The 13,797-nt window shown below is 46.3% G+C and overlaps 1 protein-coding gene across 1 annotated transcript in view; it reads left to right on the top strand.

Moving 5' to 3' along the window:
• The window catches only part of LOC137524130 (zinc finger protein 271-like), a 132,479-nt gene extending 119,502 nt beyond the window's left edge, over positions 1 to 12,977 (top strand). The window contains exon 9 of the mRNA XM_068243680.1: positions 9,738 to 12,977. Coding sequence (XP_068099781.1) covers positions 9,738 to 11,419 — 1,682 coding nt within the window. The 3' untranslated portion in view covers positions 11,420 to 12,977. The remainder of the gene's footprint in view (positions 1 to 9,737) is intronic.
• Positions 12,978 to 13,797: the final 820 nt, after the last annotated feature.

The raw sequence follows: 13,797 nt of genomic DNA, 5'->3' as shown, positions 1-13,797 counted from the left end.
ATTTTCCGATCTGAAAAAACAGTCTAATACTCTACATTTTTGCCGCCTTCTCATCTATCGGACTTGTTGGCAAAAATTGATCAATCTTTAATAAAGTAACAATTGGTAACTGAACCAACTGGATTTGGTAAATTTACATAGACCAGATAATGTATCAAATGTGCAGGTTCAAGAACATGTGGGGAATAGTGATCACAATATCACAAATTATTTTGCCAAACAGGGGCTTGTACCCAGAATTGGATTTGGCTCATACAGGTTCTGGAAGGATGGGGGGGAATAATGTCCGAAAGCCAAGAGCCGAGGCTGCCATACTACGGCGCCACCAGTCGCACTTGGCAATTATCTGTAATCTCTAAGGAGACATGGGGGGAGAGGGACAAAGGGAGGTGAGGGATCAGCAGTGATGACCCAGATCTTCATGCAAGAAACCTGCAGTGATGGCCGATGCTGCTGAGGATCCTGATTGCTAACATCTGGCAGTGCTGGGCAGGGTGTTCCAGCTCACAAAGTGCTCTAGCGTATATTTCTGTGGTGGGCCCACATGATAACTGTTGATCTGGGGATTGATAAGCAGCAGAACAACTGCAACTATGAATTTTAGAGAAGCAAAGTTCAATCAACTCGGGCATGCTTCAAGTTTGGTGGACTGGGAAGGTAGTAAAAGGGGAGGACACTGAAGGGAAATGGCAAGCTTTTATATTTATTCTCAATGAATATTGTAGTAAATGTATCCCATATGGAAACAAAACTTCTAGGAATAAAAAAAAATCCTCTATGAATGAATAGAAAGGTTATAGAAGTGGGAAAAAATGCCTGTAAGTCCTTAAAATAAAAGGAGACTGAGGCTGCATTAAACAATTATAAGGAGTGCAATAAAAGTTGTAAAAATAAATTGGGCTGGCAAAGATTGAAGCTGAAAATCAAATCATTAGGGATATCAAATATAACCCAGAGAAGTTTTATAAGTATATCAACTCTACAAAAAGAAAGGTGGGCTGTATTGGACTCCTAAAGGATGAGGAAGGGATCTTAATGGTGATCGACCAAAGTAGGGCGGTCTTCACAATGGAAGCATTGTTGTTGCAAATGACAGAAGGGTCCCAATCTTCCAATTTTAATATAAAATACTTAATTCGGGAAGGAATTAAGACAAGAGTAAAAAAAATAAAAATGGATAAGGCACCTGGCCCAGATGGCATACTGTAACGGTTGGGTGTTATAACTCAGACGTCTGATTATTAGGTGATCTGCAGTATCACCAATAATACAGACACTATACCTGATTATTAGGTGATCTGCAGAATCACCAATAATACCAGTATAGCTGACACAGACTGTGTGAGTAGTGCTTGGTGCAACCGTAACTTTAATAGTTTTGCAAGACCTTACCAGAGGAGCTGGTAAGGTACTATCAGTACACTGACTGTATAGATTTGATCAAACCTTTCCAGAGGAGCTGGAAAAGGCACTAACAGAGAGAGTACAGAAAATAGTATTGCTGGTCTTTACCAGGGTAGGTACCCAATCCATCCCAGGGGCCTCCGAGGTAGACTCAGAAGTTCCCTCCACTTGAATGTCGGTGGCTGCTATGGCAACCTTCTCCAAACAATGATGATGGCAGTATGGAGACCAGCTTAACAACTGTCTTGAACTCCAGTCTATCTGAGGAGAATGTTTTTTGAGCCATGGCATACCCAAAATGATTGTGGAGGTGGACATCTCGAGCACCAGAAATTGTATCTGTTCCCAATGCAAGACCCCAAGCTGACATGACAATACAGGAGTCTGAGTAATGGTCTGCTTAATTGGTAGTGAAGAATCATCCACTGCCGTAATCTTGACCTGTTGTCCCACAGAAGTTAACGGAAAGCCAAACTGATTGGCGAAATCTTGTGACATTACATTAAAGTGAACCTTAAGTCAGAAAAAAAAATGAGTTTTACTCACCTGGGGCTTCTACCAGCCCCCTGCAGCAGTCCTGTGCCCTCGCAGCCACTCAGTAATCCTCTGGTCCCCCGCTGCCAGCTAGTTTCGTTTTTGCCGACAGGCCCGTCAGGATTGGCCACGCTTAGCTTTTTCCGCATTCCCGACTGTAATTAGCGCTATTGCGGATCGCAACGCGTACAAAAATACGCGTTGCCGCATTACGAACATTAGATATGCGGCAACGCGTATTTTTGTACGTGTTGCGGCCCGCAATTTTGCTAATTACAGTCGGGAATGCGGAAAAAGCTACGCGTGGCCAGTCCTGACGGGCCTGTCGGCAAAAACGAAACTAGCTGGCAGGGGGGGACCAGAGGATTAGGGAGTGGCTGCGAGGGCACAGGACTGCTGCAGGGGGCTGGTAGAGGCCCAGGGTGAGTAAAACTAATTTTTTTTTCTGACTTAAGTGTCCCTTTAACTGCTGCTCCCACTTACCAGCTTTGCTTTTGGTGTATATGCAGAGCTTCTGTTTGGGTTCAAGGTACGTTTGCAGTTTCTGGGGGGGCTCAGCGCACCTCTGATTCGAGGCCATTCGGAGGCGGCCTGGTGATGCGCTGATCCACCTTTTGCGCAATTTTCAATTTTCGATTTTACTTGATTAGCCGCACCCAGGCTATGCATATACATAGGTTAGGATTTAGTTAGTGTTAGGTCCCCTCCCATGGAGGATTGACTTCTTCGCAGTGGGAGGGACGAGTACTCAATAGGTTGCATGCAAGCTGTTACGGAAACCAACATCCTCCAGTGGTAGATAGGTCATGTGTATGCTAGGTGTGTATTTTATCCCACAAGTGGGGCTTGTACTCTTTTGCAGGTAGGCACTTATCTGTTTTTAAGTAGCGCTGTTCATTTCCTTGCCATATAACTGCTGAACCTGAATCAATAAAAGCCTGAGTGGAATGAACTTGTCCATCCCAGGTGATAGAGCACGGGAGCAATAAACGTTTGTTGTTTAGAGGTATGACTGGATCGCCTAGGGTAGTACCTCCAGCTACTCCTAGGCAATAGAGTTTTCCGCCTTCTTGGGACAAGCAGAGACCATATGTCCTTTGTCAGCACAGTACATACATAAGTTTTCTTTACGTCTTCTATTCCTCTCGACCTCTGAAAGCTTGGCGTGCCCAATTTACATTGGCTCGTCAGGCGGTGGAGAGGAAGGCGCAGGAGCTGAAAACTTTCATGAAGCAAATCTTCCTGAAACCTTAGCTCGAGTTTGCTTCTGATAGCGAACTTGCCTGTCAATTTTAATTGCCAAAGATATGGCCTCATCCAATGTTTTGGGCTCTGGATGACCCATCATGAGGTCAGCCACTGCATCAGACAACCCTGATAAAAAGCAATCTAGAAGTGCATACTGCCCCCACCTGGCTGACACTGCCCATCTCCTGAACTCAGCTGCGTAAGTTTTTCAACGGGATTGTGCCCCTGCCTGAGGGTCTTCAATTCCCTCTCTGAGGTTACCGCTAAATCAGGGTCATCGTAAATCACTGCCATAGCTTTAAAGAAATCTGCCACTGAGGCCAAAGCCTCGTGCCCCGTAGGAAGACTGTAGGCCCAGGACTGCGAATCTCCAGATAATAAGATAATAATATCTTAAGAAATGTGACCCTCTGACCTTCTGTACCTGAAGAAACTGGCCGTAACTCAAAATATGATAAACATCGGTGTTTAAAATTACGAAAATCCGAGCGATGCCCCGAAAATTTCTCAGGTGGGGGCATCCTAGGTTCGATTACAGGAAGGGGTGACACTGGTGTAACAGGATCTTTCAAACGGCTCACCATCTGAACTAGTTGGTCAATCTGAGTCTGCTGAACGTTCACCGTCTTGATAAGATCATTAACGGTGTTAGTCAGCAGATCGATCCGATCACACAGTGTCTCCATATGTATATATTTGGTCTGCTGTTCTGTAACGGTTGGGTGTTATAACTCAGACGTCTGATTATTAGGTGATCTGCAGTATCACCAATAATACAGACACTATACCTGATTATTAGGTGATCTGCAGTATCACCAATAATACCAGTATAGCTGACACAGACTGTGTGAGTAGTGCTTGGTGCAACCGTAACTTTAATAGTTTTGCGAGACCTTACCAGAGGAGCTGGTAAGGTACTATCAGTACACTGGCTGTATAGATTTGATCAAACCTTTCCAGAGGAGCTGGAAAAGGCACTAACAGAGAGAGTACATAAAATAGTGTTGCTGGTCTTTACCAGGGGAACTGGCAAGAGACCAAATAGCAAATCAGACTGACAAACACACAGACCTTTTCCAGAGGAGCTGGATAGGTCTAAACTAGGAAAATACAGAAATAGACTGACTAGTCCTTACCAGTGAAGCTGGCAAGGTACTAGTTAAATATGTAACTTGTATAGATTAGCTAGACCTTTCCAGAGGAGCTGGAAAGGTACTATCAGTCACTAACAGAACACTTAATCTACACCTCACCGGAGGAGCTGGTGGGTATACTACACCTCACCAGTGGCAAGGGCCCACTGGTGAGTAGAGAGGTCAGACAGGCAAAGTTCGGCAACAGAGAGGTAAGTATCAGTACAGAATAGTGAGGCAGAAGAGTAATCAGTAATCAGGCAGAGTTCAGCAACTAGTCAGATAGGCAGAAGTACAGAAACGTAAAGCAATAGCGAGGTCAGAGTATAGCCAGATTGATACACAGGTAATCAATACAATATAATAACAGTAGTCCTAGTCTTGTGTGAAATCCCTGGTTTCGTCCCAGATCAAAGCACACCGGATACTAGTCTAAGGTCTGAGCGCTAACACAAAGTATTCACAGCAGCAGACACCGCAAGACTGCCGAGCGAAGGCTTAAGAAGCAGAGGGAGACTCTCAGCCACTCCCATCTCGGAATTAGCCAATCCAAGCGGAGAGAGTCACCCATGACGTCAGCTGACCAGCAGGTCAGCTGACGCGCCTTCTGCCCGCATAAAGGTCCTGTCTCCGCGCGCCCGCGCGAGACAGAGACCCTGTGAGCAGGAGATACGATCGTTCCCGACGTACTAGACGCCGAAGGAACGGAAGAGCCTTGAGAGCCAGAGAGGAAAGCGGTTGCAGACACCTCCTGCATGTCAGCAGCTGCTAATCCATCACTTGTTACACATACATCTTCAGGTGCTAAGGGAATTAAGTTCCGTTATCGATAAACCCCTTTTTCTCAGCATCAGTATGGGTTTATTGAGGACAGGTCCTGTTTAACTAATATGCTCAGATTTTATGAGGTAGTGAACGCTAGTGTGGATATTGGGAATGTTGTAGATGTGATATACTTGGACTTTGCAAAGACCTTCGATACTGTTCTCCACAACAGTCTGGTGCAAAAGTTGAGAATGCAGGGACTGGGGAAGAGTCTGTGTGCATGGACAGGGAATTGGCTAATGGACAGAAAGCAAAGCGTTGTGGTCAATGGATCATATTCAAAATGGGTGACTGTTAGCAGTGGGGTCCCACAGGGGTCAGTACTGGGTCCAGTGCTCTTCAATTTAGTAAGTAAGAAATAATGTTGCTATTTTTGCAGATGGTACAAAATTGTGCAGAATTATTTAGTCTCAGGAAGATGGTGACATATCGCAGAAGTATCTGGATAAAATGGCTATATGGGCACATAAATGGCAGATGAAATTCAATGTTAAAAAATATAAATGTATGCATTTTGGCCGTACCAATGGTCTAGCACAGGAGGTCAGGAACCTTTTTGGCTGAGAGAGCCATAAACTCCACATATTTTAAAATGTAATTCCGTGAGAGCCATACAACATGTTTCAAACTGGGACAGTGTGCATGCGCAGCAGAGGGCTCACGTTCCTGTAGCCATGGTGATGTGTACACAGTTGATTCTTCCGGCAGCGGAAGTGTCAGACACCTCTTCAGCCTCTCTTGGGTTTCAGCAACATCAGCAATTTCCCCGAGAGCCAGACGGGAGAAATACCGACTAACAGCTTGTACAATTAGCTAGCTGACTTGGGGTTGATTCACTTTGTTGGACGAGATCCTTGCTCTTTGGCCCAATAGGCTGCTTGTCAAGTGACAGACAGCCTATTGGGCCAGTCAAAGTGTGGTGATCCCATCCTACAAAGTCACTGGACCTGACAGGGTCCAGGGTGGGACAATTGGAGCGCCTGTTAGTTTTTGGGGGTGGCACGAGTAAGTAGTGCACGCTACAGCAGTAGCATGCCTATTTTGAAAATTTTACTTGCGCTGTCACACTAAGCTGCGCTGCTTGAGCAGTGTAGCTTAGTGAATCAACCCCTATCTGTGAGCCAGATGTAGCCATCAAAAGAGCCACATCTGGCTTCCGAGCCATAGGTTCCCTACCCCTGGTCTTGCATCATACAAAATAAAAGGGATACAGTTCGGGACATCAAACTTGGAGAAGAACTTAAGAGTACCCATTGGCATTAAGGTAAATAATCGTATCCAATGCCAAGCTGCTGCAGCTAAAGAAAATAAAATTTAGGAATACATTAAAAGGGAAATAAAAACTCGGTATGCTAGCATAATATTACCCCTGTTTAACTCTCTAGTAAGACTGCATCTGGAATATGGAATTCAGTTCTGGGCACCGTATTAGAGGAAAGATATTGCAGTTATAGAGCAGGTGCAGAGACGGGGCAACAACACTGATTAGATGGATGGAAGGTCTCACTTACCAAGAAAGGTTAGATAAACTGGGCTTATTTAGTCTGGAGAAAAGATGCCTTAGAGGGGATCTAATTAACATGTATAAATATATCACAGGGCAATATAAAATCTTGGCAGATAAGCTTTTTGTCCCTAGGCTTGTGCAAAGGTCTAAGGGACATAATAGAGGACATGGAGGAAAAAAGTTTTAGCATTTTATTCAGGAAAGGGTTCTTTACAGTAAGAGTTAATATGGAATGTATTACCACAGGAAGTAGTTATGGCAAACTCAATATCTGCGTGTAAGGAGGGCTTAGATGGTTTTCTTGCATCCATAGCTGTAATCAGTCGGTAATTCCCGGTGGTGCTGATCCAGGGATTTTATCTGATAGAAACCTGGAGTCGGAATGGAATTTTTATCCCTTTTGGGTTTGATGAGTGTGAGTATATATAGGGGGTGCATGAGAGACCGGCCCGGCTGCCTGGCAGGAGTGTGAGTATATACAGGGGGGTGCATGAGAGACCGGCCTGGCTGCCTGGCAGGAGTGTGAGTATATACAGGGGGTGCATGAGAGACTGGCCCGGCTGCCTGGCAGGAGTGTGAGTATATACAGGGGGGTGCATGAGAGACTGGCCCGGCTGCCTGGCAGGAGTGTGAGTATATACAGGGGGGTGTATGAGAGACCGGCCCGGCTGCCTGGCAGGAGTGTGAGTATATACAGGGGGTGCATGAGAGACTGGCCCGGCTGCCTGGCAGGAGCGTGAGTATATACAGGGGGTGCATGAGAGACCGGCCCGGCTGCCTGGCAGGAGTGTGAGTATATACAGGGGATGTATGAGAGACTGGCCCGGCTGCCTGGCTGGAGCCTAGTATATACAGGGGGTGCATGAGAGACCGGCCTGGCTGCCTGGCAGGAGTGTGAGTATATACAGGGGGGCGCATGAGAGACCGGCCCGGCTGCCTGGCAGGAGTGTGAGTATATACAGGGGATGCATGAGAGACCGGCCCGGCTGCCTGGCAGGAGTGTGAGTATATACAGGGGATGCATGAGAGACCGGCCCGGCTGCCTGGCAGGAGTGTGAGTATATACAGGGGGTGCATGAGAGACTGGCCTGGCTGCCTGGCAGGAGTGTGAGTATATACAGGGGGCTGCATGAGAGACCGGCCTGGCTGCCTGGCAGGAGTGTGAGTATATACAGGGGGCGCATGAGAGACTGGCCCGGCTGCCTGGCAGGAGTGTGAGTATATACAGGGGGGCACATGAGAGACCGGCCCGGCTGCCTGGCAGGAGTGTGAGTATATACAGGGGGGTGCATGAGAGACCGGCCCGGCTGCCTGGCAGGAGTGTGAGTATATACAGGGGGCGCAGAGAGACCGGCCCGGCTGCCTGGCAGGAGTGTGAGTATATACAGGGGGGTGCATGAGAGACCGGCCTGGCTGCCTGCCAGGAGTGTGCGTATATACAGGGGGTGCATGAGAGACCGGCCCTGCTGCCTGGCAGGAGCGTGAGTATATACAGGGGGGTGCATGAGAGACCGGCCTGGCTGCCTGGCAAGAGTGTGAGTATATACAGGGGGGCGCATGAGAGACTGGCCCGGCTGCCTGGCAGGAGTGTGAGTATATACAGGGGGTGTATGAGAGACCAGCCTGGCTGCCTGGCAGGAGCGTGAGTATATACAGGGGGGTGTATGAGAGACTGGCCTGGCTGCCTGGCAGGAGCATGAGTATATACAGGGGGTGCATGAGAGACCGGCCCAGCTGCCTGGCAGGAGTGTGAGTATATACAGGGGGGTGCATGAGAGACCGACCCGGCTGCCTGGCAGGAGTGTGAGTATATACAGGGGGATGCATGAGAGACCGGCCCAGCTGCCTGGCAGGAGTGTGAGTATATACAGGGGGGTGCATGAGAGACTGGCCCGGCTGCCTGGCAGGAGTGTGAGTATATACAGGGGGGTGCATGAGAGACCGGCCCGGCTGCCTGGCAGGAGTGTGAGTATATACAGGGGGATGCATGAGAGACTGGCCCAGCTGCCTGGCAGGAGTGTGAGTATATACAGGGGGGTGCATGAGACCGGCCCGGCTGCCTGGCAGGAGTGTGAGTATATACAGGGGGGAGCATGAGAGACTGGCCCGGCTGCCTGGCAGGAGTGTGAGTATATACAGGGGGATGCATGAGAGACCGGCCTGGCAGGAGGGTGAGTATATACAGGGGATGCATGAGAGACCGGCTGGCTGCCTGGCAGGAGTGTGAGTATATACAGGGGGGGCGCATGAGAGACTGGCCCGGCTGCCTGGCAGGAGTGTGAGTATATACAAGGGGTGCTTGAGAGACTGGCCCGGCTGCCTGGCAGCAGTGTGAGTATATACAGGGGGGTGCATGAGAGACTGGCCCGGCTGCCTGGCAGGAGTGTGAGTATATACAGGGGGGTGCATGAGAGACCGGCCCGGCTGCCTGGCAGGAGTGTTAGTATATACAGGGGGGTGCATGAGAGACCGGCCTAGCTGCCTGGCAGGAGTGTGAGTATATACAGGGGGGTGCATGAGAGACCGGCCTGGCTGCCTGGCAGGAGTGTGAGTATATACAGGGGGATGCATGAGAGACCGGCCCGGCTGCCTGGCAGGAGGGTGAGTATATACAGGGGATGCATGAGACACCGGCTGGCTGCCTGGCAGGAGCGTGAGTATATACAGGGGGGTGCATGAGAGACTGGCCTGGCTGCCTGGTAGGAGTGTGAGTATATACAGGGGGTGCATGAGAGACCGGCCCGGCTGCCTGGCAGGAGTGTGAGTATACAGGCAGCCCCCGGCCAGCCGGTCCCCATGTGCCTCTTACTCTATCACTGCTGTGTGTCCTCTCCGGCTTACCTGAAGCCTGTGTCACCTGCATGTGCTGCCGTATAGGTAACGCTCTCATACTGCAGCAAATGAAGGTGACACAGGCTTCATAATGCCAGAGACCCCACACAGCGGGGATAGAGTAAGAGGAGCACGGGGGTCTTTCCTGCACCCCCCTGTATATTCTCTTGTCATTATCTGTCACAGCTACGGCAACACACATGACTGCTGACAGGACAATGACTGTTCTCTGACTGTTATTATTTCTCCAACAGATTATGGTGCAGAAGATAATGGTGCAGCACTACATTTACCAGCAGGAAACTCCATTGCTGAAAATATACCCAGCAGACGTCACCATGAGGACAAATCACCAGATCTCTCCAATCCTGAGGAACCTTCTGATAGATCCCATCCTGTTACCTCAAATACCCATCCAAAGTGTCACAGTGCCGATAGATCAGGAGATCCACCTTATTCTGGGGAATGTTCCAGTAACTCTAATACTGATAGAGAGGGAGGTGGGAAGAATTATCAGTGCTCAGAATGTGGGAAATGTTGTAAAAACACATCACACCTTGCTGCACATGTGAGAGTACATACCAGGAAGCAGCAATTTCCATGTTCAGAGTGTGGGAAATGTTTTTCTCAGAAAAGTGATTATTGTAGACATCAGAGAACTCACACAGGAGAGCGGCCTTATTTATGTACAGAGTGTGGGAAATGTTTCAGTCAGAAAGCTACTCTTCTTGGACATCAGAAACATCACACAGGAGAGCGACCTTATTTGTGTCCAGAGTGTGGGAAATGTTTCAGTCAGAAAGCTACTCTTCTTGGACATCAGAAACATCACACAGGAGAGCGACCTTATTTGTGTCCAGAGTGTGGGAAATGTTTCAGTCAGAAAGCTACTCTTCTTGGACATCAGAGAAGTCACACAGGTGAGCGTCCTTATTCATGTCCAGAGTGTGGGAAATGTTTCAGTCAGAAAGGTGATCTTGTTAGACATCAGCGAAGTCACACAGGAGAGCGACCTTATTTGTGTCCAGAGTGTGGGAAATGTTTCAGTCAGAAATCTTGTCTTCTGATACATCAGCGAAGTCACTCAGGACAGCGTCCTTATTCATGTCCAGAGTGTGGGAAATGTTTCAGTTATAAATATTGTCTTCTTAGACATCAGAGAAGTCACACAAGAGAGTGTCCCTATTCATGTCCAGAGTGTGGGAAATGTTTCAGTCAGAAAGGTGATCTTGTTAGACATCAGCGAAGTCACACAGGAGAACGACCTTATTTGTGTCCAGAGTGTGGGAAATGTTTCAGTCAGAAATCTTGTCTTTTGATACATCAGCAAAGTCACTCAGGAGAGCGTCCTTATTCATGTCCAGAGTGTGAGAAATGTTTCAGTCAGAAAGTTCATCTTCTTAGACATCAGAGAAGTCACACAGGAGAGCGCCCTTATTCATGTCCAGAGTGTGGGAAATGTTTCAGTTATAAATATTGTCTTCTTAGACATCAGAGAAGTCACACAAGAGAGTGTCCCTATTCATGTCCAGAGTGTGGGAAATGTTTCAGTCAGAAAGGTGATCTTGTTAGACATCAGCGAAGTCACACAGGAGAACGACCTTATTTGTGTCCAGAGTGTGGGAAATGTTTCAGTCAGAAATCTTGTCTTTTGATACATCAGCAAAGTCACTCAGGAGAGCGTCCTTATTCATGTCCAGAGTGTGAGAAATGTTTCAGTCAGAAAGTTCATCTTCTTAGACATCAGAGAAGTCACACAGGAGAGCGCCCTTATTCATGTCCAGAGTGTGGGAAATGTTTCAGTTATAAATATTGTCTTCTTAGACATCAGAGAAGTCACACAAGAGAGTGTCCCTATTCATGTCCAGAGTGTGGGAAATGTTTCAGTCAGAAAGGTGATCTTGTTAGACATCAGCGAAGTCACACAGGAGAATGACCTTATTTGTGTCCAGAGTGTGGGAAATGTTTCAGTCAGAAATCTTGTCTTTTGATACATCAGCAAAGTCACTCAGGAGAGCGTCCTTATTCATGTCCAGAGTGTGAGAAATGTTTCAGTCAGAAAGTTCATCTTCTTAGACATCAGAGAAGTCACACAGGAGAGCGCCCTTATTCATGTCCAGAGTGTGGGAAACATTTTAGACAGAAACGTAATCTTTCTATACATCAAAGAACTCATACAGGAGAGCGTCCTTATTCATGTCCTCAGTGTAGGAAATGTTTCAGTCAGAGATCTCACCTTATTAAACATCAGAGAAGTCACGCAGGAGAGCGTCCTTAGTCTGGTCAGGAATGTGGAGGGAAGTTACAGTCAGACAGCTTATGAAGTTACGGGGATACAAGCACAAGTCTCCTGGAAGCACATATTATTAGAGCAGCAGCAATGGCCTCACAGTGCTGGAACTACACTACAGATGTCACCTGCTCTACATTCAGGACTTCCTCCAAGCTGGGGAATCATCCTAACCTCTCATTTCTTGCTGATCATCTCAGAGGACATATGCTGGAAGATTACTGGGGAAGACTAGTTGATAATTTGTTCCCTGGTGTCTCCATAGCAGCAGCTATTAGGATAAGCTCTGCCTCCTTATCCCCAGTAGGACATCCCTGTATAAATATAAGATAAGCTCCTCCCTAATAAACTCTTCTCTTATGTCCCTGCCCCCAGCTGGCCATTCCTGAATCGTGTCTTCTAGGAGAGATAAATTGCCATTAGGTGAGCATTATAATATTCCTGTGTTTGGGGAGGAGCCAATCTCAGGGTATGTGTCCTGAAAAATAACTGGAAGCAGCATTACCAGGTAACTAACTCTGGTTTTATTTATTCAGAGTGTGGGAAATGTAAAATTAGGGCTGTGGAGTTGCAGTCAGAGCAATTTTTCGGTACTTGGAGTCAGAGTTTTAAATAATTGTACTTCTAACAGATTTAAACTTTAGTTAAAAGAAAGAAATGATAAAATGTTCTATTTCTCGATAACAGTCATCATAAATAACATGTATATTCAGTAATAGCAGTGCTTAGTCCACAAAATCTAAATAAAAAAGCAACCTTATTAGACAATTGCACAAGAGGTGAAGAAAGACTTGATTAGATGGAACAAGCCTGAATTTTTATGGGTTGGGAGAATTAGTATATTGAAGATGAATATTAGGCCGAGAGACTTATAGATATATTCCAATCCTCGCCCTTGGCCGTTCCGGCTTCCTTCTTTTTCTTTCTGAGAAAGGAATTCTTAAAGTACAATTGACACCCATGCTAACCTAGAAATAAAAAACACATATATAATTAGATAAATACTAGTTCTGCTTATATAACAGATGTATTGCACTGTCCACGTTATGATTCCTGTGAATTTCATAAAGGGAAAAAAAGCAGAGAATCCTATTCAAGACAGTTTCCATCTTTACCTTTGAATGAAGCTAATCCTGACATCATCTCCTCCCTCACTCTTTTTTTTTTCTTGCTAATTGTGTATTCGTTACCCCCCCCCCCCCCCCCCCCCTCCTCCCAGAGTCTTTAGACACTCCCACTGAGGTCTAGACTAGGAAGTGCACTGTCTTATGTCCGTAGAAGGAGGGGAAATAAAGAGAAGAGGAGGAATATATTATAGATAAGGAGGGGGAAATAAAGAGAAGAGGAGGAATATATTATAGAAAAAAAAAATCCAGCATGCAACTATTTGGCAATGTCAATTAAAGGGCCAGTGCTCCTAATGTGATAACTCCAAACCATAACAGCAGAAAAAGGATTGAATGCAGGATTAGCATCTTGATCACTTAATACACTCAGACCAGTTGCTGATGAAATTGGTCCATTACAAGCTGCATATATTTTCAAAATACAAATTACAAAAATTGCATAATCCGGCATCAATTCAAAATTATTTGCATCTCACTGACCTTCCTTAGTCTCTATTGCGACATCCAACTGAGCTATATTGTGACATTCATGTACATTTTTATATGTATTTTAGCACATTACAAAATGTATACATTTATATGAGCTGCAATTTGTTTTCATAAGTGCAATTGTATTTTAGCTTAGCACATGTAACTATGGTCAGCTCCCATAGCAATTCTACATGATTTTCACACCTTAGCTCATGAAATCAAAACAGAAGTTTACCTTATTAAAGCAGACGGTATTTATGATTATTCGGGTTGGAGTGAGCTATCCAACCTGAATAATGGCAAATACCTTCTGTATTAAGAAGGTAAACTTCTGTTTTGCATAGTGTTTTTGTAAGAGGCGTTTTGGTCTCTTTCAGCCCCTAGGAGTTCTGGTTCATCAAGAGCTTGCTAAGCAATCTGTAACTC

The sequence above is a fragment of the Hyperolius riggenbachi genome, chromosome 7, assembly GCF_040937935.1.
Source record: "Hyperolius riggenbachi isolate aHypRig1 chromosome 7, aHypRig1.pri, whole genome shotgun sequence".
Taxonomy (NCBI): domain Eukaryota; kingdom Metazoa; phylum Chordata; class Amphibia; order Anura; family Hyperoliidae; genus Hyperolius; species Hyperolius riggenbachi.
The sequence above is the reverse complement of the archived record's forward strand: the minus strand, read 5'-3'. Positions and strand labels throughout refer to the sequence as shown.